General features: G+C 49.7%; 7 protein-coding genes across 7 annotated transcripts; 5 read left to right on the top strand and 2 right to left on the bottom strand.

Moving 5' to 3' along the window:
* Positions 1-182: 182 nt before the first annotated feature.
* On the bottom strand, positions 183-866 carry N7533_012012 (mitochondrial 54S ribosomal protein uL13m; the record flags this gene model as incomplete). The annotated part of the gene is made up of 3 exons (XM_057108662.1): positions 183-298; positions 396-756; positions 846-866. The coding sequence occupies 3 exons, from the start codon at positions 864-866 to the stop codon at positions 183-185; spliced, it is 498 nt and encodes a 165-aa protein (XP_056953763.1).
* A 311-nt stretch (positions 867-1,177) lies between these two features.
* On the top strand, positions 1,178-2,103 carry N7533_012011 (40S ribosomal protein uS9; the record flags this gene model as incomplete). The annotated part of the gene is made up of 4 exons (XM_057108661.1): positions 1,178-1,223; positions 1,292-1,314; positions 1,580-1,651; positions 1,813-2,103. The coding sequence occupies 4 exons, from the start codon at positions 1,178-1,180 to the stop codon at positions 2,101-2,103; spliced, it is 432 nt and encodes a 143-aa protein (XP_056953762.1).
* Positions 2,104-3,375: 1,272 nt separating this feature from the next.
* On the top strand, positions 3,376-7,995 carry N7533_012010 (DNA-directed DNA polymerase alpha catalytic subunit POL1; the record flags this gene model as incomplete). The annotated part of the gene is made up of 6 exons (XM_057108660.1): positions 3,376-3,762; positions 3,830-5,545; positions 5,597-6,154; positions 6,215-6,955; positions 7,016-7,097; positions 7,157-7,995. The coding sequence occupies 6 exons, from the start codon at positions 3,376-3,378 to the stop codon at positions 7,993-7,995; spliced, it is 4,323 nt and encodes a 1,440-aa protein (XP_056953761.1).
* A 742-nt stretch (positions 7,996-8,737) lies between these two features.
* Positions 8,738-10,159, top strand: N7533_012009 (PP2C family serine/threonine-protein phosphatase; the record flags this gene model as incomplete). The annotated part of the gene is made up of 1 exon (XM_057108659.1): positions 8,738-10,159. One exon carries the CDS (start codon positions 8,738-8,740, stop codon positions 10,157-10,159), a length of 1,422 nt encoding a protein of 473 aa, XP_056953760.1.
* Positions 10,160-10,537: 378 nt separating this feature from the next.
* N7533_012008 (uncharacterized protein) lies at positions 10,538-12,641 on the top strand (the record flags this gene model as incomplete). Its single annotated transcript, XM_057108658.1, has 9 exons — positions 10,538-10,590; positions 10,724-10,905; positions 10,970-11,052; positions 11,106-11,650; positions 11,728-11,878; positions 11,938-12,003; positions 12,055-12,163; positions 12,243-12,458; positions 12,514-12,641. The coding sequence occupies 9 exons, from the start codon at positions 10,538-10,540 to the stop codon at positions 12,639-12,641; spliced, it is 1,533 nt and encodes a 510-aa protein (XP_056953759.1).
* A 399-nt stretch (positions 12,642-13,040) lies between these two features.
* Positions 13,041-15,687, top strand: N7533_012007 (DEAD-box ATP-dependent RNA helicase DBP2; the record flags this gene model as incomplete). Its single annotated transcript, XM_057108657.1, has 6 exons — positions 13,041-13,087; positions 13,315-13,517; positions 13,584-14,552; positions 14,617-14,724; positions 15,279-15,407; positions 15,473-15,687. 6 exons carry the CDS (start codon positions 13,041-13,043, stop codon positions 15,685-15,687), a joined length of 1,671 nt encoding a protein of 556 aa, XP_056953758.1.
* A 489-nt stretch (positions 15,688-16,176) lies between these two features.
* Positions 16,177-17,324, bottom strand: N7533_012006 (SGNH/GDSL hydrolase family protein; the record flags this gene model as incomplete). The annotated part of the gene is made up of 5 exons (XM_057108656.1): positions 16,177-16,451; positions 16,486-16,829; positions 16,893-17,032; positions 17,109-17,261; positions 17,304-17,324. The coding sequence occupies 5 exons, from the start codon at positions 17,322-17,324 to the stop codon at positions 16,177-16,179; spliced, it is 933 nt and encodes a 310-aa protein (XP_056953757.1).
* Between the last annotated feature and the right edge of the window lie 1,539 nt (positions 17,325-18,863).

Below are 18,863 nucleotides of genomic sequence, written 5' to 3'. Positions count from 1 at the left end.
GACCTTTGTAGTTCAAAAACCATGAGAAAAGAAAACATAGAAGAGAAATGTCACTCCCAATAACAAAAAATGGACTCCGGACCCATGCGCTTGCGGTTTTGGATCATAACAAATAAATAGAATACAGACAGCCCCTAGGTGTGGGCGTAATAGATGAATAATGCGAGACAGAGGGAGAATAATTATGCGGATGTCTTGGCTTCCTTGAAGGCTTCTTGCACCTTGGGGTTGCTCAGAACCGATTCGTTGCCAAACTTGATGATGTTCTCCTTATAAGGATGGGCGAGACCTTCGAAAGCTATATCATAGGTGTTAGTGTTGCCACTGATTGCGTGGAGCGAGTCTTGACTATCCGCGCTCCGTCTGATATCCTCCCTCGAAACGGGAAAACTTACTCTTGAGCCGAGCCAGCCGGGGCTCCTGAAGGCGGTTCTTGGGCAGCATGCCCTTCACAGCGCGGCGCAATACCTCTCCACCACCCCATTTGGCGAACATTTGATCCATTGTCATGCTCTTCAAGCTACCGGGGCGAGTCGTGTGGGTATAGTACAGCTTCTGGAAGCGTTTCTTTCCGGTTGTTCGGAGATCATGGCAACCGGCAACAACAACGTAGTCACCGCAGTCCGTCGAGGGATCGTAAATGGGCTTGTTCTTTCCCATCAGGACGAGGGCGATTGAGGAAGCCAGACGGCCGAGAGAGCGTGAGTCCGAGCCAGCATCGACATAGTGCCATGCTCGAGAATAAGCAAGACGAGTCTGAGAAAGATATATGTTAGTCCCACTGGCTATTCTCCGGGAATCGCGGCCCGATATAACAATATCTAGCAATTGCCACCTATACACACCTTGCCGACGGTTTGCGACATCTTGTCAGATGTAAAGAAGGGAGTGGAAACGAAGTGCTAGCAGACCAAACACGCGATCCTTTGCTAGCCAGCAGAGTTCAAAGTTCCCCGAACTTTCTGCCCCCGGTCTCCGCCGCATCAGTCAGCAACCATATCATGTGATCCAAGCCCTAGCGTCAAATGGCACTAACCGGATCCGGGCTAGCCCATCTCTAAGCGAAACCCGCACTTTCAAGGGCAATTCAGGCGAATCGCCGTGGTGTGGGAATTCGCGGTCGACTTCAAGTTCTTTTCCATCTCCCACGACAACACACTCCCTCCCCATCGACACCATGGCTTCCGTCCCGAGTGTGCAATGCTTCGGCAAGAAGAAGACGGGTGAGCTTTTGCGAAATACGATTTGTTCATCTTGAAGATTGAAGTGCTGATATTTTTTTTTTCAATAGCCACCGCTGTCGCCCACTGCAAGGTATGAAGACGACGCCTCACACCCATATCCACCCCCGATTTATACTTCCCTGCGCCAAATGGAACAATGTGAAGGAAAGGAAAAGAAGTGTCTGGGAATAAACGGTGTCGACAACGAAATGTGACAGAATTATTGAAGGAATCCGAAATTTGAGATGTTGTGGGTTAGCAGTGAGGGAAGGACACGGACACATTGGACACATTTGGCGCATGGGATTTACACTGCATCATGAATGAACAGCACGCTGAGACTTTTCGATTTACAGCAAGGCAAGGGCCTCATCAAGGTTAACGGCCAGCCCATCTCCCTGGTCCAGCCCGAGATCCTCCGCTTCAAGGTACGCTTCACACAACCACACCAAGCCTTATTCCGCCAGCCACACGCCAATGGGGGGAAACACGCAACCACAAGAGGAGGAACCACGATGATATTGAACAAATGGCTGGCGGCAATGTTCTATGCGACGAATCGATTTTCTGACAAAACTCTTCGATTTAGGTCTACGAGCCCCTCCTGATCGTCGGCCAGGACAAGTTCGCCGGAATCGACATCCGCGTCCGTGTCACCGGTGGTGGTCACACTTCCCAGGTCTACGCCATCCGTCAGGCCATCGCCAAGTCCATCGTCGCCTATTACCAGAAGTACGTCGATGAGCACTCCAAGAACCAGCTCAAGCAGGCTTTCGCCCAGTACGACCGCACCCTGCTGGTCGCCGACAACCGCCGCGCGGAGCCCAAGAAGTTCGGTGGTCGCGGTGCCCGCGCCCGTTACCAGAAGTCCTACCGTTAAATTCCCTCGCACCAGTGTATATCATACGCGGGCGAAGAAGGAATTTATCAAAAAAACGGAGGGTGGAACGTTCATGTCTTTCATATCTCATCTTACGACTTGTGTGTTCCATTGTTCTTCTTGGTGGATTGGGTATCTAGGGAGGATTACGGTTGTGGCCATGAGTTAGCTTAGTCTGGCTGGCTCGTGGGTTAGGATCGACATTCAGTTCGGAAAACGGTCCTTGATCCCGGTACCGGTTGCTGACTGGGTGTGGAGAGGATGGAGATCCTATGTTCTTTTTTTTACTGGCGCTGTTTCTCACGGCTGGAAAACATACCTAGCATAGGCCAGGAAAATCTGCTCAAATAACACCGGGTTTTTATCTTGTTCAATATGCTCTTCTTTCTAAACGCTAAATTCTGGCCGTTCCGCCGAAGCACCGAGGAATACCTGCCTACATGACTTGGCTTTCGGTACTTCGCAAGTACAAACGCTAGTACTCGTAGCAGACCAACGCCTGATTGCTTCGCTTCTTGCTAACTGCTGTTAGGGAATAGCAAGTAACACAATCTTATAGCCTCGACATTGAATGATGAACCCCTCTAACGATCGGCAAACCGAAATGGTAATATGTGCAACGTTCATACTGGGAATCCCCACTCGACCGTGTTCTATTCAAGTAATAAGTACTGGTATCTAGTTATTATTATCTGGGCTAGTTTATTCCTGCTCTGGTGTTTTTGTCCTTGCTTCAGCAGCCAGTTCCAGAGGGAACCACCTGTCTTTATAGAGGAATGTGGACCAATCAAGTTGAGAACGACTGGATGAGGCTCGCTCTTGCCATTGTGAACTCCTGACTTTAGAATAGGAATGAATAGAGTCAATTTTCAAATTTAAATTGCCTCTTTTAGAATAGAAAGGAAAAAAGTACCATGTATAGTATCACCATTGGTTACCTTCTAAAGTGAGTATGCCCAGTCAATTGAAATTGATGTGTATTGTGAAAATCATATTCAACTTCATAAAATTGAATCAACCATTTCTGTCATGACTTCCAAAGTTGCGGCCTTGCATTACTAGTAGACTGGATGCAGTAGTTAGGGCTGGTAGTGGATCAGGCACCAAGGCCGCAAATCATTAGTAAACCACTCAACGCGCCGCGCTGCGCGTCTCGCGCGCGCTCCGTCGAAGGCGCGATCGAAGATCTCCCTTGTATTCACTCACCCCGCAACCATTGTTGCTTCCCAGACCCATTCTGTCTATGGGCATTCGTCCAAAACACTAATAGCCATGCCTTCTGCTCGTGAGAGATTGGCCGAGCTGAGGGCCCTCCGTGCCTCCGGCAAAAAACGCATCGACACATACGAAGTCGAGGAACAGGGCGACATTTACGAAGAAGTCGATGACGACGGATACAAGAAGATCATCCGCGACCGTCTTGACGAGGACGACTTCGTTGTTGACGACAATGGAGCTGGATACGCCGACGATGGCCGAGAAGTTTGGAACGAACGCACCGCAGAATACGACAGTGACGATAGCGACGAATTACCCGCACAAAGCAAAGCCGCCAAGCGGAAGCGTGAGGAGGAGAAACAACGGAAAGAGAAGATTAATAATGGAATCTCGAAATACTTCAACAGCGGGACTTCTGCGACAAGCGCACCAAAGCCTAAGGTAGGTTCTTTTTTCGCTCCGTTCCCCTGTACGCTCGTAGGGTGTCCCCTCTAACAAGACCGACTAGCCGGTTGCCACCGCTGAAGATGATGCCTTCATGGCCGACTTGCTTGGGGAAGTGGATACAAATGTCGTTCGCAAACACGTTCCTACGCGAAATCTCATCAAATCCGATGCCCGACGCAAAGTTCGTGTGCTCTCCCCGCCTTTGTCCGAGAAGCGACGCAGCGAAAAGGTTCGCCCGAAAGACGAAAACGATATGCCAAGTTCGCCGGTCAAGTTGGAACAACCGAATATCGACTCAGATGGCCCGCTTCCCATGGCTGACGATGACGATGTGGACATGAACGACCCCCTGCCCTCTTCTCCCATCAGCAAGGCCGTGGAGCGTAAGACAATTGTTCCGATCATTAAGAATGAGGTCTCTGATGATGAAGATATCGATATGATGGATGTCGCACAAGCGACCATCAGCGCAGGCACAAGAACAGCCAACATCAATATGACCGGCAGTCGGCCTCCGCCAAAGCTCAAGAAAGAGGTCCTTTCAACCCCTGCAAGCTCATCACCAGTCAAGGCTGCCCCGGAAGTCATGGATCCTTCTTGGAATGACGTGAGAGACAAGCTCAATGTTCTCAGCAGCCCTGCACCAGAGATGCGTTCATTTGGAAAGCTTCGTGCCCAGGATGTTGTGGAAGAAGATGGAAGTCTGCGAATGTTCTGGCTCGACTACACAGAAGTCAACGGTAGTCTCTGTTTGTTCGGAAAGGTGAAGAACAAGCAGAACGGATCCTATGTCAGTGCGTTCGTGAAGGTCGACAACATCCTGCGCAAATTGTACTTCCTGCCTCGCGAGCACCGTCACAAGCAAGGACGAGCAACCGAGGAGGAAGTTGGCATGGAAGACGTCTACCAGGAGGTTGATGAGATGATGACGCGTGTGCGTGTTGGTATGCACAAGATCAAACCTTGCACCCGAAAGTATGCATTCGAAATGCGAGGCGTTCCTAAGGAGAGCGAATATCTCAAGCTACTATACCCATATGACAAACCCGCTCTGCCAATGGATGTCAAAGGCGAGACCTTCTCGCACGTCTTTGGCACAAACACTTCTCTTTTCGAGCAGTTCGTCCTGTGGAAAAATATCATGGGCCCTTGCTGGCTCAAGATCGACGAAGCCGACTTCGCCGCTGTCAACAACGCTTCCTGGTGCAAATTCGAGTGCCAGGCGTCCAAACCGGCTCTAATCAGCCCGGTTCCGGATTCCGAGAACCTCGATACACCACCCCTGACTTTGATGAGTCTTTCCTTCCGGACCCAGCTCAACGTGAAGGAAAACAAGCAAGAAATTCTCTTGGCCAGTGCTCGAGTCTACGAGAATGTCTCTCTAACGGACACTACACCTCCCGAAAAGCTCCCTTGCAAGACATTCACAGTTATGCGCCCAGCTGGTAACTCCTACCCCATGCACTTCGAGGCGGAAACCAAAAAACAGCGAGGCACTTTCATGCTCGAGAAAAGCGAACAGTTCTTGCTCAGCAAATTCTTGGCATTGTTTGAGAAGATGGACCCGGATGTCATTATGGGCCATCAATTGCAAGATGTCGATCTCAGCATTCTCTTGAATCGCATGAAGGAGAAGAAGACTCCTGGCTGGCACCGCATCGGTCGACTCCGTCGTGGCGACTGGCCCAAGAACTTCAACAGGGGAGGCAGCTTCTTTGCTGAACGACAGCTTATCGCAGGAAGATTGCTGTGTGATACTGGCAACGATATGGGCAAGGTAGGAACTTTCGAGTTACGTTGACGAACAATTTACTAACCCACCTAATAGTCGCTTATGATGAAATGTCAATCGTGGAGCTTGTCAGAAATGTGCCAGCTCTATCTTGGCGAAGGGAATGTTCGCCAAGAGGTCGATGTCGAGGCAGCTTTGAAATCATGGGCATCGACGAAGGAAGGTCTCATGAACTTTGTCAACCACGCCGATACGGATACTTACTTCGTTGCTGCCTTGGTATTGCGTTTGCAAATGCTTCCTCTTACCAAGGTATTGACGAACATCGCTGGTAACTCATGGGCACGCACTCTGAGCGGTACCCGTGCCGAGCGTAACGAGTACATTCTGCTTCATGAATTCCATCGCAACAAGTACATTTGCCCCGACAAGTACTCAGCACGTTTGCAAAAGGCCGAAGAGAAGATGCAGGATGGCGACGACGAAGAAGCTGGCGACAAGAAGAAGAAGGACAAGTACAAGGGAGGTCTCGTCTTCGAACCCGAAAAGGGATTGTATGATCGATTCATCTTGGTTATGGATTTCAACAGTCTGTACCCCAGTATCATTCAAGAATACAACATCTGCTTCACAACGGTCGACCGAATGTCCTCGGTAAGTACTCACTCTCCGAGAGCCCTCAAAACCATGGACCATTAGCTGACTTCAAAACAGGCCGAAAATGAGAACGAGGAGAAGGTGCCTGAAGTTCCCTCTTCAGACCAAGAGCAAGGAATTCTGCCACGCCTCATTTCAACTTTGGTCGGTCGTCGACGAGAGGTGAAGAAGCTGATGAAGGACAAGCGTGCGACACCCGAACAGTTGGCTCTGTGGGATACGAAGCAACTTGCCTTCAAGCTTACTGCCAACTCGATGTACGGTTGTTTGGGATACACCCAAAGCCGTTTCTACGCTCGTCCTCTAGCGATGCTCACTACCTTCAAGGGTCGTGAGATCCTTCGTAGTACCAAAGACCTGGCTGAAAGTAAGCAGCTACGTGTTATCTATGGTGACACTGATTCAGTCATGATCAACACCAACATGGATACGATCAGCGAGGCACTCAAAGTTGGAGAAGAATTCAAGAAATCGGTCAACGAACGCTACCGATTGCTTGAGATCGACATTGACAATGTTTTCCGCCGCCTGTTGCTGCATGCGAAGAAGAAGTACGCTGCTGTCAATCTCACAGAAGTGGATGGCAAGTACATCGAAAAACTTGAGGTCAAGGGTCTGGATATGAAGAGACGTGAATATTGTGCTCTTTCGAAGGAGGTCTCTTCGCGACTTCTCAATGATATTCTGTCTGGTGAGGACCAGGAGGTTGTCCTCAACAAGGTTCACGAATATTTGCGCGAACTGGCCGAGAAGATGAAGGAGTTCACGATTCCTGTTCAGAAATACGTTATTTACACGGTAAGAGAAAACTAGAAGACATCGTGTGGCATCTGATTGCTAACTTTTGCGATTCTTCAGAAACTTTCTAAACGCCCCCAAGAATACCCCAACAAGGAGAGTATGCCGCCAGCACAGGTTGCCCTCCGAGACATCGCTCGGGGTAAGAACATTCGGCCAAACGATGTTATCTCCTACATTGTCACCAGCGGCGACGCCGAGACGGCAGCTTTACCCCCGCCAAGCGATCTTACAGCCCTCAAGATGTTCTGAGGCCAAACTCGGAACTCAAGCCCGATGTCGAATTCTACCTTTTGAAGCAAATCTTCCCTCCCATCGAGCGTTTGTGTGCACCGATTCCAGGTACCGATGCCGTCCGTCTCGCCGAATGCCTTGGACTCGACACCCGCAAGTACCAGATCAATACCTCGAGTGCAAACAAGCAGCAAGATGCCGAGATCTTCCCCTTGGAGTCCCAGATTCCCGACGCTGTCCGATTTGCCGATGCGGCGCGCTTCACTCTAAAATGCCGACACTGCAAACAAGATTCCATCTTCGAAGGACTGGTTGACTCTCCTCAAATGTGCACCGCCAATGGAATCGTTTGTCCTAATGAGGGATGCCAGAAACCATTCTCCGTACTCAGCATTGTCGCCCAACTGGAGAGCCAGCTTCGTGAACAAACAGCGGCATATTACGAGGGCTGGCTGGTCTGTGACGACTCTGCCTGTGGCAACCGCACGCGGCAGATCAGTGTCTACGGACACCGATGTCTCGGTCCTCGAGGTCGCGCCGAGGGCTGCCTGGGTCGCATGTCCTACGAATACAACGAGAAGCAAATCTACAACCAGCTTTTGTACTTCTCCGGTCTCTGGGATGTGGAGAAGGCGAAGACTGCCGCCGGCAAGGAGACTGGGGAAAAGAAAGATAGTCTCGCCGCTCTCGCCGAGTTCAACCGGACACGGTTTGGCACGATCAAGGCCGTGGCTGATGGTTATCTGAAAAAGTGCGGTCGGCAGTGGGTCGAGATGGACAGCCTTTTCCGCTTCATGTTACAATAAATGCCCCGGTGGCGTACGACTTTTTTTGGGAATTTGTACATAGGTTTTCGCTTTGGATGGGTTCCAAGGTTATGAGGTATCAATTTGCCTAATTTTATCATTATTTGTTCTCAGAATTTCATGAGCTTGTTCTCTTTCTTTGTAATTTTTCGTCATTCAAGAAGTAACGCCGTTTAGGAGAGAGATCTATTTGTTAGTATGTTGATGCTTCAGGTTTCCTTCGTTTCTCTGTGTCTGAGTACTTCCACGGTCACTATTAATTACCAGTTTGCAATCGTAGAGGAACTTTGAACTTGATGACTATGAGAGATACCTTTCACGACGAAAGATTGTACTTATGTTTATCAACCAGAGCCAAACGTAAATCCAGGCAAGGTTAGCGGAGGTCGAACCTTGAAGGTACCACCTGATAGCAGGCATCTGGTCCCACTGATCAAACCTACCTCCAGACCTTGCAGCATTCATGCAAACTTATATTTGCTTCTTCCTCTTTATCTCTCTCTAACCTTCCAAGTCAACAAATCAGCCATGTCCGAACTCGCCTCGGATTTACCATCCGGCTGTTTTGCATGATGACTAATCATATCTAACGCAAGGGAGTTGCTCTCCCGAGGTTTAACGCGAGCTGCAATTGCCCTTACCGAAGGTCAGATTGGGAGATCCCCATGTTCTTGTCCTCTTTAGCTCAAACTCACTAAATTTCTCATCCTGGGTTCCTATCTGCATCCTCTCTGCTGCTTCGATGCTTTTCTCACGCGTGATTCGAGCGCGTTTAAGTCGTGGAATCCCACGAGCACATGCGAGCCATCCCTATTCAACGAAAGTACCAACCTCCAATTTCAGAAGAAATGTCGCTCTTTTTGGCTTTGTTAGTTCGCCGGGTCTTTGGTGGTTGACAACGACGCGGGATGATGTTCCACGCTTTGAAGGTTCCCCAACGGCTCAATTGAACCTACCGCCAGGCCCATCTAAGGACGAGGTCACCCGAATTGTTTCGGAAGGGGCATATTCTCACAAAGTCGATAATGTTTCTGGCGTGGATCGATACTATGGTACGCAATTGGCTTCAAATAGCCCCTGCGAGGACAAATTTCTCCACGGTAAACTCCCATCCCCTCGGAACGATGGCAGTCAATGGATGACTTGGGCTGTATTCGATGGGCATGCCGGGTCACAGACGGCCGATCTATTGGAGAAGCAGCTGATGCCTTTCTTGGCGCACAGTCTTGGTCAAATGAAGTCTCTTCCCAGCAATGACGCAGTGGCTGAAGAATCGATTCACAATGCTATCACCAAAGGGTTTACCGATCTCGACAAAGCAATAATTGACGACGCTGCCGAATTGACGCGAAGCAAACTCCCTCTGCACGAAAAGGTGAAGCTGCTGGCCCCCGCCTATGCCGGCTCCTGTGCACTCTTATCTCTGTATGATCCAGTCTCGAGCAAATTGCATGTGGCATGCACTGGTGATTCCAGGGCGGTTCTGGGACAAAAGGGCCCTGATGGAAAGTGGCAGGCAATTCCTTTGTCCGTTGATCAAACCGGATATAACATGCAGGAGGTCGAGCGGTTGCAAAAAGAGCACCCCGGGGAAGATGAGATGGTGAAGAACGGCCGCGTACTTGGATTAGCAGTCTCTCGTGCCTTCGGTGATAGCCGGTGGAAATGGTCTCTGGAGTTTCAGAAAGAAATGAAACAAAACTTCAACGGCCCCTCGCCCTTGACGCCTAGATATGATGTGCGAACACCGCCGTATCTGACTGCCGAACCGGTCATTACATCCACGAAGATCGACCCGAGCAGGCCCTCGTTCCTGATTATGGCTTCGGATGGCTTGTGGGACATGCTTTCGAATCAACAAGCGGTCGACCTGGTAGGAACGTGGCTCGAGCCATCTGAGAAAGGAGTGGAACTGGAACCGACCTATGAACCATTCGACTTTGGACAATTTTATAAAGGAACGAACTGGAAGTTTATGGAGGAGAGAACAACTGTGCAAGATGAGAACGTTGCGGTTCATCTTGTCCGCAATTCCCTGGGGGGAAATCACCATGAGTTGATCGCTGGTCGTCTAGCGTTTGGAGCCCCCTTCTCCCGCCACATCCGAGATGATATCACTGTCCAGGTGGCATTTTTCAATGTTGCGGATATTCAAAGTAGATAGAAATGTGCTATGAGCATATTTAATAGAATCTAAAATCGAATTTCATTGCCTTCAAAGGGTTCGATGTGCGGTGTGGTGCTGGACAGCAACGGTCGAGGCCAATAACGGTATTAATTTTGTAGGCACCTCAACTGAATACGTTCGAATCCAGATTTCAAAATTGAGGAGGATTCGAACAGACTGAAGGGAAATGACACTCAAAGTGGCTCTATGCTGCACCTCGACCTACCTGACCCACCGTCGAATGGAGGGACCAACTGGAGAGAAGCAAATCGTGTTATCGGTTATCGCACTTCACTTCCCCCACCCTCGTTGCGGGCAGGGCGGCTTTTCCAACTTTCTCTCCGTCGTATCCTGGCAATTCAATTGGCTTGAATCATGTCAGTCAAACGGGTTCTTGTGATCGCAGGGTCCGACAGCTCAGGTGGAGCGTAAGTAAACCTCGTTCCCGCACCCCTCCGCTGGTATGCAGAAAGTCTGCTGTTACTCTCGTCGGCGCATCGCAATGATACTGCCGGGTCAATGGCTCAATATGTGAATAATCGAAGCTAATTCAGTCAACAGCGGACTTGAGGCTGACCAGAGAGTTTTGGCGGCTCATGGTGTTTATGCCCTCACGGCTACAACCGGACTCACTGCACAAAACACTCTCGGCGTGCAGGACATCTTTGTTGTCCCCGCTGAGTTTGTTCGGAAGCAAATCAATGCTAGTCTTGAGGATGTAGGCACTGATGTAGTCAAGCTGGGTGTGTCATTTTTTTCTCCCAACAGTTGCAACTCTATCCAAAGCCTCTTGCTGACCGTGAGCAGGAATGCTATCGTCCGCCGAGACGATTGATGTCATCGCAGAAACATTGAAAGCCCACAAGCTTCCTCCAATTATCCTCGATCCGGTAATGGGAAATCTACCTGGCCATCTGTTTTCCTTGTGCTCATAATCAAATAGGTCATGATTTCCACCAGTGGGTCACAGTTGCTACCGGAAAAGGCTGTTAAAGAACTGCGAACAAAGCTTCTCCCTCTCACGACCGTTCTGACCCCCAACATTCCGGAGGCTCAGCTTCTGATCAAGGACGCCGGCGATGAAGCTCCGGAACCTACAGACTTGGCTGGAATGATCTCACTTGCCAAGCAAATACGTTCGCTGGGTCCCAAGGCAGTACTGCTGAAGGGTGGCCATCTCCCTCTTACGAAGGACCACAAAACGGCTCATAACTCACAAGATGCAACCATTGTGGTTGACATTCTCGTTGACGAAAAAACCACAACTTTATTTGAGACAGAGTTCTTGGTTTCTAAGAACACCCATGGTACTGGCTGCTCATTGGCATCGGCAATCGCGGCAAACCTGGCCCAAGGGAAGGACCTGATCCGAGCGGTTCGCAACGCCGTTCGGTTCGTTGAAGTAGGTATTAAAACAAGTACCGATCTTGGTAAAGGAAGTGGACCCATCAACCACTTCCACTCGATGTACACGATGCCTTTTGCGCCGTATGTTCTCCTTTCTCCTCTCAGATTGCTCTTGGTACACAAGCATATGAATATACGCTAACAGGGACTATTTTCAGCGGTCGATTCATCGAATACGTTTTGGATCGCCCGGATGTTCAGCAAGTTTGGCAGAAGTTTACCCATCACGAGTTTGTTGCGGGCCTGGGCCAGGGTACGCTTCCCCTGGATCGGTTCAAGGAGTATCTCGTGCAAGATTATCTGTACCTGGTGAGTCCTTTCTTGAAATCTCACCCACACCCCCGAGACAAGGTGTTTAACATTTATAGGTTCAATTCGCCCGAAGCAACGCGCTTGCCTCTTACAAAGCAAAGACGATGGATTCGATTGCCGCGGTAAGTATCTTTCTAAACTTCCTGCCTCCTCATATTTAACTCCAAGTTTAGTCGGCCCAAATTGTACTGCACATTCAACGAGAAATGGCACTGCACCTGGACTACTGTGCTTCTTTTGGTCTGTCTAAGGCAGAGATCGAGGCTCACTCGGAAACCATTGGTCAGTATCATCGCTCTTCCCTCCAAGTTTGGCCTCATTTCCCTCGTTTCCAGTATCTGACTTAATCATCTCGAAATAGCATGCACTGCATACAGCCGGTATATACTGGACGTGGGTCAATCTGAGGATTGGCTCGCGCTACAAATGGCTCTGGCGCCTTGTTTGATCGGATATGGTGCCATCGCCAGACGACTGCATTCTGATGAAGCTACTCTCCGAGAAGGAAACCAATATTTGAAATGGATCGAGAATTATGTCGCCGATGACTATACAGAGGCTGTTCGTCTGGGATCCGGTAAGTCAACTACGGCCTCTCTTACCAGGAGCTGCACTAATTTCAAATTCGGTAGAACTACTGGAGAAACATATGCAAAAGGTATCACCCAGTCGCATGGAGGAGTTAATCCGGATCTTTATGCGAGCGACCGAATTGGAGATCCGTTTCTGGGATATGGGGTTGAGCGACCAGAAGGAGTGATACAGAGTGTTGTGTGAAATAGGCTGAGAGAAGGCATTGTTATACAGATCATTCATCATTAATTCAACAAGGCATATCCAACATTACTATTAGTTAAGTGTTATGCTCCGGGAGTTCCACGCTATCACCGCCACCCATCAAACTTTAACAAAATTTCTTTGTTGCGAAACCGCGGAACCCGGCCAAGCGGATCACGTGGCACGCTATACCCGATATGGAAACTTTTTTTTTTTTGCCTCCTTCCTCCCCTGGCGTCTTTTTTTGTTCCTTCCTCAAGTTCTCAGCGAACTCATCCTTGTCAACAATCTCCCCTGTTCTCTCTTTTTTCTCTTCCCCCTCTCATCTCCATTTATATTCCCCTCGCTTTACCCTCATCACAAAAACAACACATATTCCATCATGTCTTACGGCGGTGGTGGTTATTCTCGCGGCGGCGATTCTTACCGGTAAGTCTCTTATCCTCCGGGATCAACCCCCTTTGTCACGTTTTCGTCTGCAACATGGCGTGTGCCTCCCTCTCCTTGGGCGTACCTGGCTGTGAGAGCGTTCTCTCGACTCATTCAGCCTAGACTGCGCCTGGTCTGAGATCGGGTACCTCCGGCCACGTCTGCCTGTCGATGCACTCGCGCACTTTTTACCATGATCTGTGACCTTTTGCTAACGGTGTCTCTAGCTCTCGCAACGGTGGTGGTGGTGGCTATGAGAACGGCGGCTCCAACGGCTACTCCGGCGGTGGTGGTGGCTACGGAGGCGGTGGCGGCCGCGGTGGTTACGGCGGCGGTGGTGGTGGTGGCTACGGCGGCGGCGGCGGTTTTGGAGGTGCTGGTGGTGACCGCATGTCAAACCTTGGCCAGGGTCTCAAGCAGCAAGACTGGGGTAAGTGCTGAAAATCTCATCGGGTTTCCCCCCTGTCTGACCGCAAAAATACTAACAATCGTCTAGACCTCAGCGCCTTGCCCAAGTTCGAGAAGTCTTTCTACAAGGAGCACGAGGATGTCACCGCCCGCTCGGAAGAGCAGGTGCAGGAGTTCCGCACCGCAAACAAGATGGCTATCCAGGGTACCGGTGTGCCTCGCCCCGTCGAGACCTTCGATGAGGCTGGCTTCCCTTCGTACGTTTTGTCCGAGGTCAAGGCTCAGGGTTTCGACAAGCCCACCTCCATCCAGTCTCAGGGTTGGCCCATGTCCCTCTCTGGACGTGATGTCGTCGGCATTGCCGAGACTGGTTCTGGAAAGACTCTGACCTACTGTCTTCCCGCTATCGTTCACATCAACGCTCAGCCCCTGCTGTCCCCTGGCGATGGCCCTATCGTCCTGGTCCTGGCTCCCACTCGTGAGTTGGCTGTTCAGATTCAGGCCGAGATCACCAAGTTCGGAAAGTCCTCCCGCATTCGCAACACCTGTGTCTACGGTGGTGTCCCCAAGGGACCTCAGATCCGTGATCTGTCCCGTGGTGTCGAGGTTTGCATTGCCACCCCCGGTCGTCTTATTGACATGCTGGAGGCTGGCCGTACCAACCTGCGTCGTGTCACCTACCTGGTTCTCGATGAGGCTGATCGCATGCTGGACATGGGTTTCGAGCCTCAAATTCGCAAGATCATTGGCCAGATTCGCCCTGACCGTCAAACCTGCATGTGGTCCGCCACCTGGCCTAAGGAGGTCCGTCAGCTCGCCTCTGACTTCCTGAACGACTACATCCAGGTCAACATCGGTTCCCTGGATCTTTCTGCCAACCACCGTATCACCCAGATCGTCGAGGTCATGTCCGACTTCGAGAAGCGTGACCGCATGATCAAGCACATGGAGAAGATCATGGAGGACCGCTCTAATAAGATTCTCATCTTCACTGGTACCAAGCGTATCGCTGACGAGATCACTCGTTTCCTCCGTCAAGATGGATGGCCCGCGCTTTGTATGTTCCAAACTCCAACCTTTCCTTTTCCTGATGAAATTTTCTAACCTCTTCTTCCCTTTAGCCATCCACGGTGATAAGCAACAACAGGAGCGTGACTGGGTCTTGAACGAGTTCAAGCAGGGCAAGAGCCCCATCATGGTGGCCACTGATGTGGCTTCTCGTGGTATCGGTATGAACAAACTACAACCCCTTCCTTCCTCCCTTAAATTCCCCCATGTCCCCCCTTGAGGAACCCTTAAAAAAAAAACTCACCCGTGTGATCTTGTACGACGCAAATGGCACGGTGCTCAACTCTCTTGAAGTGTGTTGGTTTAAACACGACTCGTCCAGGCGGACTTTCAGGTCATCTCAAATGGTTACCATACCAGGAGGACCTTGGACTCACAGTGCAGCGTAGCAGACAGCAGTTCCTGACAGGATTTCTCCGACTCCTTTGTGGCAGCAACTCGTAAGAGAGTTGGAGTTTTCGTATCTCAACCGTTGTTCCTGATCTGTTCAAGCTGCATTTATTTCCAAGGTTACTCTAGGACCACGATTTACCGTCACCTCATGGACTCGCTTCCTTTTGTCCGGGGTTTCTTCTTTTGGATTTCTTCTTTTGGAAAATGCCCCCGAAGAGAGCAGTGATGCATCCAGTCCTGCACGACTGAGAAGGGGCCCTCTATGGCCATCACCATATTATTACCCAACTAATGATCTTTTGCTAACGAAAACGTATTCAAGATGTTCGCGACATTACTCACGTGTTGAACTATGACTACCCCAACAACTCCGAGGACTACGTTCACCGTATCGGTCGTACTGGTCGTGCCGGTGCTAAGGGTACCGCCATCACGTTCTTCACCACTGACAGTATGTTTCCTTTTCCTTCCTCTAAACCCTTGTCCATGCGATATCTAACCATAATCTCTCTCCAGACTCCAAGCAGGCTCGTGACTTGGTCACCATTCTTTCTGAGGCCAAGCAACAGATCGATCCTCGCCTTGCTGAGATGGTCCGCTACAGCGGTGGCGGCGGTGGTGGCGGCCGCTGGGGTGGCCGTGGCCGTGGCCGTGGTGGCTGGGGCCGTGGTGGTGGTGGCGGTATGACCGGCTCCAACAACAGCGGTCTTGGTGGTAACCGTCGTTGGTAAACGCGTCCTCCGATGAGCAATTCCTCGAGCTCGCCCTGCTCTGTGTCACTGGTAGACTCCCTTTTCTTTTTGCTTCACTTCGTTTCTCGCGTAATTCGGTACGGACGGCGTTTTCTTTCGATGTCATAGACAGTTTTACATGATTTTTTTTAATCGGTTACATGAGTTTCTGGCGATGAGTTCTCACCCCCGGATCTTCGATCCCACCTGTTCTGCAAACCCTAGAGCTTGGGGTTCACGTGGCCAAATCATACATGTTGATTATTCGCAAAAGTTTTTCTATGTTCTGGGGGCATTTTCAGCGCAATGTCGCTTCTCCTGATCAACAAACCATTCTCAAGTGTGTATGTTCATATTGAAAAGTTGATCATTGAACTATTTCTCCACCTTTAAAAAGCTTTAACAAGTAGATACCAGTGCAAAGGTTTCCCAATTGCCAACAATAAACTATACATTTCTCCCGGGCCTCCGAGTCGGTGCATGCACTAACTAACCTCGTAACCATTCCTGTAACTTCTCCGCCAAAATCCGGTGCACATGGCTAGTCATATGTCCAGAATTAAACCAAAAATACGTATCCAACGGCGTCGGACACCCATAACTCAAATAATTCTCCCCAATATCCGGCTGATCATAACCCGCGCAAAACGCCGTCGTATTAACAAGCCCATACTTCGCAGGCTGGTCCAAAATCTCACTCAAATGTGCATGGGCATCGAAGACCCTCACTTCAGCACCGCTCTTCTCCTGCTCGAATAGACGCGCTTGGTCCGAGAGCGCGGAATTATACCATCCCACCTGCGTTGCATTCGGATGCGGCGAGCTCGAGGCTTGGTTTCCTGGTGTTCGGTCTAGAGGGGGGGAGGTTCATGAAGAGGAAGGATCTGTAGCCGAGGGTGTATAGGTCGTTTACGGAGGTGAAGAGGGTTGTTGTGAGGTTTTTGTAGAAGGTTGGAAAGTCGACACTGTATTTTGAACTGTCGTTTATGTCGTTTATGCCGATCCATATTGCTATTAGGGAGTCCTTAGGGGCGAGGAATTTGCTTAAGGGGTTGTGGGCGTAGTCTTTGAATTGGAGGGTTTGGTTTACGAGGGAGACGGTGAAGTTGTGGTGGAGGGGGGGTGCTGTGGTTTGTTTCTCGCTGTTAGTATTACTGGTACGACCAGGTAGTTCTGTTCAAGAGATTTGTGGGTAGGATACGAACTATTCTGTAGAAATGTCTGAGCCTGCGAATGCAAAATCCCATAGTTGCTTTTTGCAGGTTCGGGGTGAGGTTAGGCCTGGTTTGACGCCGCAGTTTGTGAGATATTCGACCCAATTTGGGCCTCCTTCTGCTGTTGCTGTCTAATTAGGGAAAGGGTGTCGGTGTTAGTCAAATTGGAAGATAAAAGAAGGATTCAGTTCAAGGAGTAATCGTTACTTGATTTTGTACGATTTTATTGGAGAGTAGAGTCTGCTCGTCGAAGGCAAAATCGAAAGCATCCCCGACGAAGCTGTAGTTCTGGTGTCCGTGAGTTCCTTGGACGTAGGTGTATGAATCTCCAAATGCAATCCTTGGTTTGGTATTAGATTCCTGTCCAGAAAGAATTTGGAGATACGAGTCTGTTTCACTTACAAGCCTTTTTTTGACGACCATTGGAATTTGTCTGTTGGTTTTGCAAATGGTGATGCATCTACGGCTCGGACGGGGATGAGAAGCAACAACGAAGATAAAACGAGGGGCAACTGCATTTCTGCTGTTTCGTACTATATTTTGAAGCCCTTGGAGAATGTCGTTCTTAGGTTGATAGTGATAGCTGCTAGTGGGAAAATTGTTCCAACTTGAAGTCTCAATGAAACTTCCTTGGGGGTTTATGTCACTGCCACTGGTGTCTATATGCCCAGGTGGGAAATATATCCAATACCTATTAGTAGGTACCCCGCAACTCGAACCTGAATCGATCAGATCCGGGGAAATTTGTACTATGGACGGATTATATTTTTCCGTCGGACTGCCAGTGAGAATCGGTTCTGATATTCCAAGGGCCAGTTTATTCATGATCGACGGAATTTTCGATTATATCCAGTATGCGAAGGAGCCTCATGCTCGTGATCGACATGGGATGTCGAAAAGACGATATGAAAAATCTCCGATAACCCTGTAAGGCTGAAACATCGGACTAAAGCACGCCTGTGAACTAGCTATAGTTCACAATCATTGATGTGGATGCATTACTTCAAGTGGTGTGGCTGTTGGAACTATAGTTCGTGACATATAGCTTTGATCCACAGTGTGGTTAGTCTCGCCAACGATTAGAATGGAAGGTGTATATCGACGATTCCCATCATTAGAGCCTACAAGGAACCAAATCTAGTCTAGTGCTCAGTCTAGTATGACTGGTCCTAGATTGTACCCCCAACTACCAAAGCTTATGCTTAGAATGGTCCACAGAGAGGCTGTGCGGATGCTAGTGGTATCTTTACTCTGGTTCCACGACAGGTGGTCTATGTACTTACTCACTAACCCAGAAAAAGCCCCATATGGTGATCATGAAGATACCAAATCAGCTTCTCCATAGAGAGTTAACCCGGTCGCTTGTCTATCTGTCAGCCCAGACCCGACACAGCTAGCTTGGCCTGCGCAATTGTTTAGTTTAGTTGGGATCGTAATCTTACCAACTGCATACAGGTCGACGCGATGGTATGCATGTACATGTACATCGGTCTCTCCAATACATAGCTAGTCGCTTGTGGAAGACGTGGCACAAAGGCAGAGATGAAAATAAAAAGACTTTCTCTGCCAGCGCATATTCGATGATCGGGCCGCAACCTTGGAGGGATACCAACAAATGCCAATTTCCGACGAGCTGCAGCAAAATGCCAATCCCAAAATTGGGACGAGTCATTCCCACCCAGTGAAGTACCACGCGCTGATTGCCGAAGAGAAAGACATGCATGCATCGGCACCAAAGCTTTTCTGGATCTGCAGCTCGGTACAGGCGATGGTTCCTAAGAGAGCAAGGTGCAGCCCGGTTTTCCAGCCATCCTGAGAGAAACATTCCTTGGCGTGCTCTTCATGACACAACACAGGGGGGTACAAATGTACCCCCGGTGTTGCATATCCCATGCTATCTGCGAATCCTAGATACCAAGAACAAGGAAAAAAACGTGGCCTACGTATCCTAATCCCGACAAT

This window comes from Penicillium manginii, assembly GCF_028828005.1.
Source record: "Penicillium manginii strain IBT 31320 chromosome Unknown utg000009l:1.0-3297300.0:1.0-3298630.0, whole genome shotgun sequence".
Classification (NCBI taxonomy): Eukaryota; Fungi; Ascomycota; class Eurotiomycetes; order Eurotiales; family Aspergillaceae; genus Penicillium; species Penicillium manginii.
Note: the sequence above shows the minus strand (reverse complement) of the source record. Positions and strands in the feature narration are given on the sequence as shown.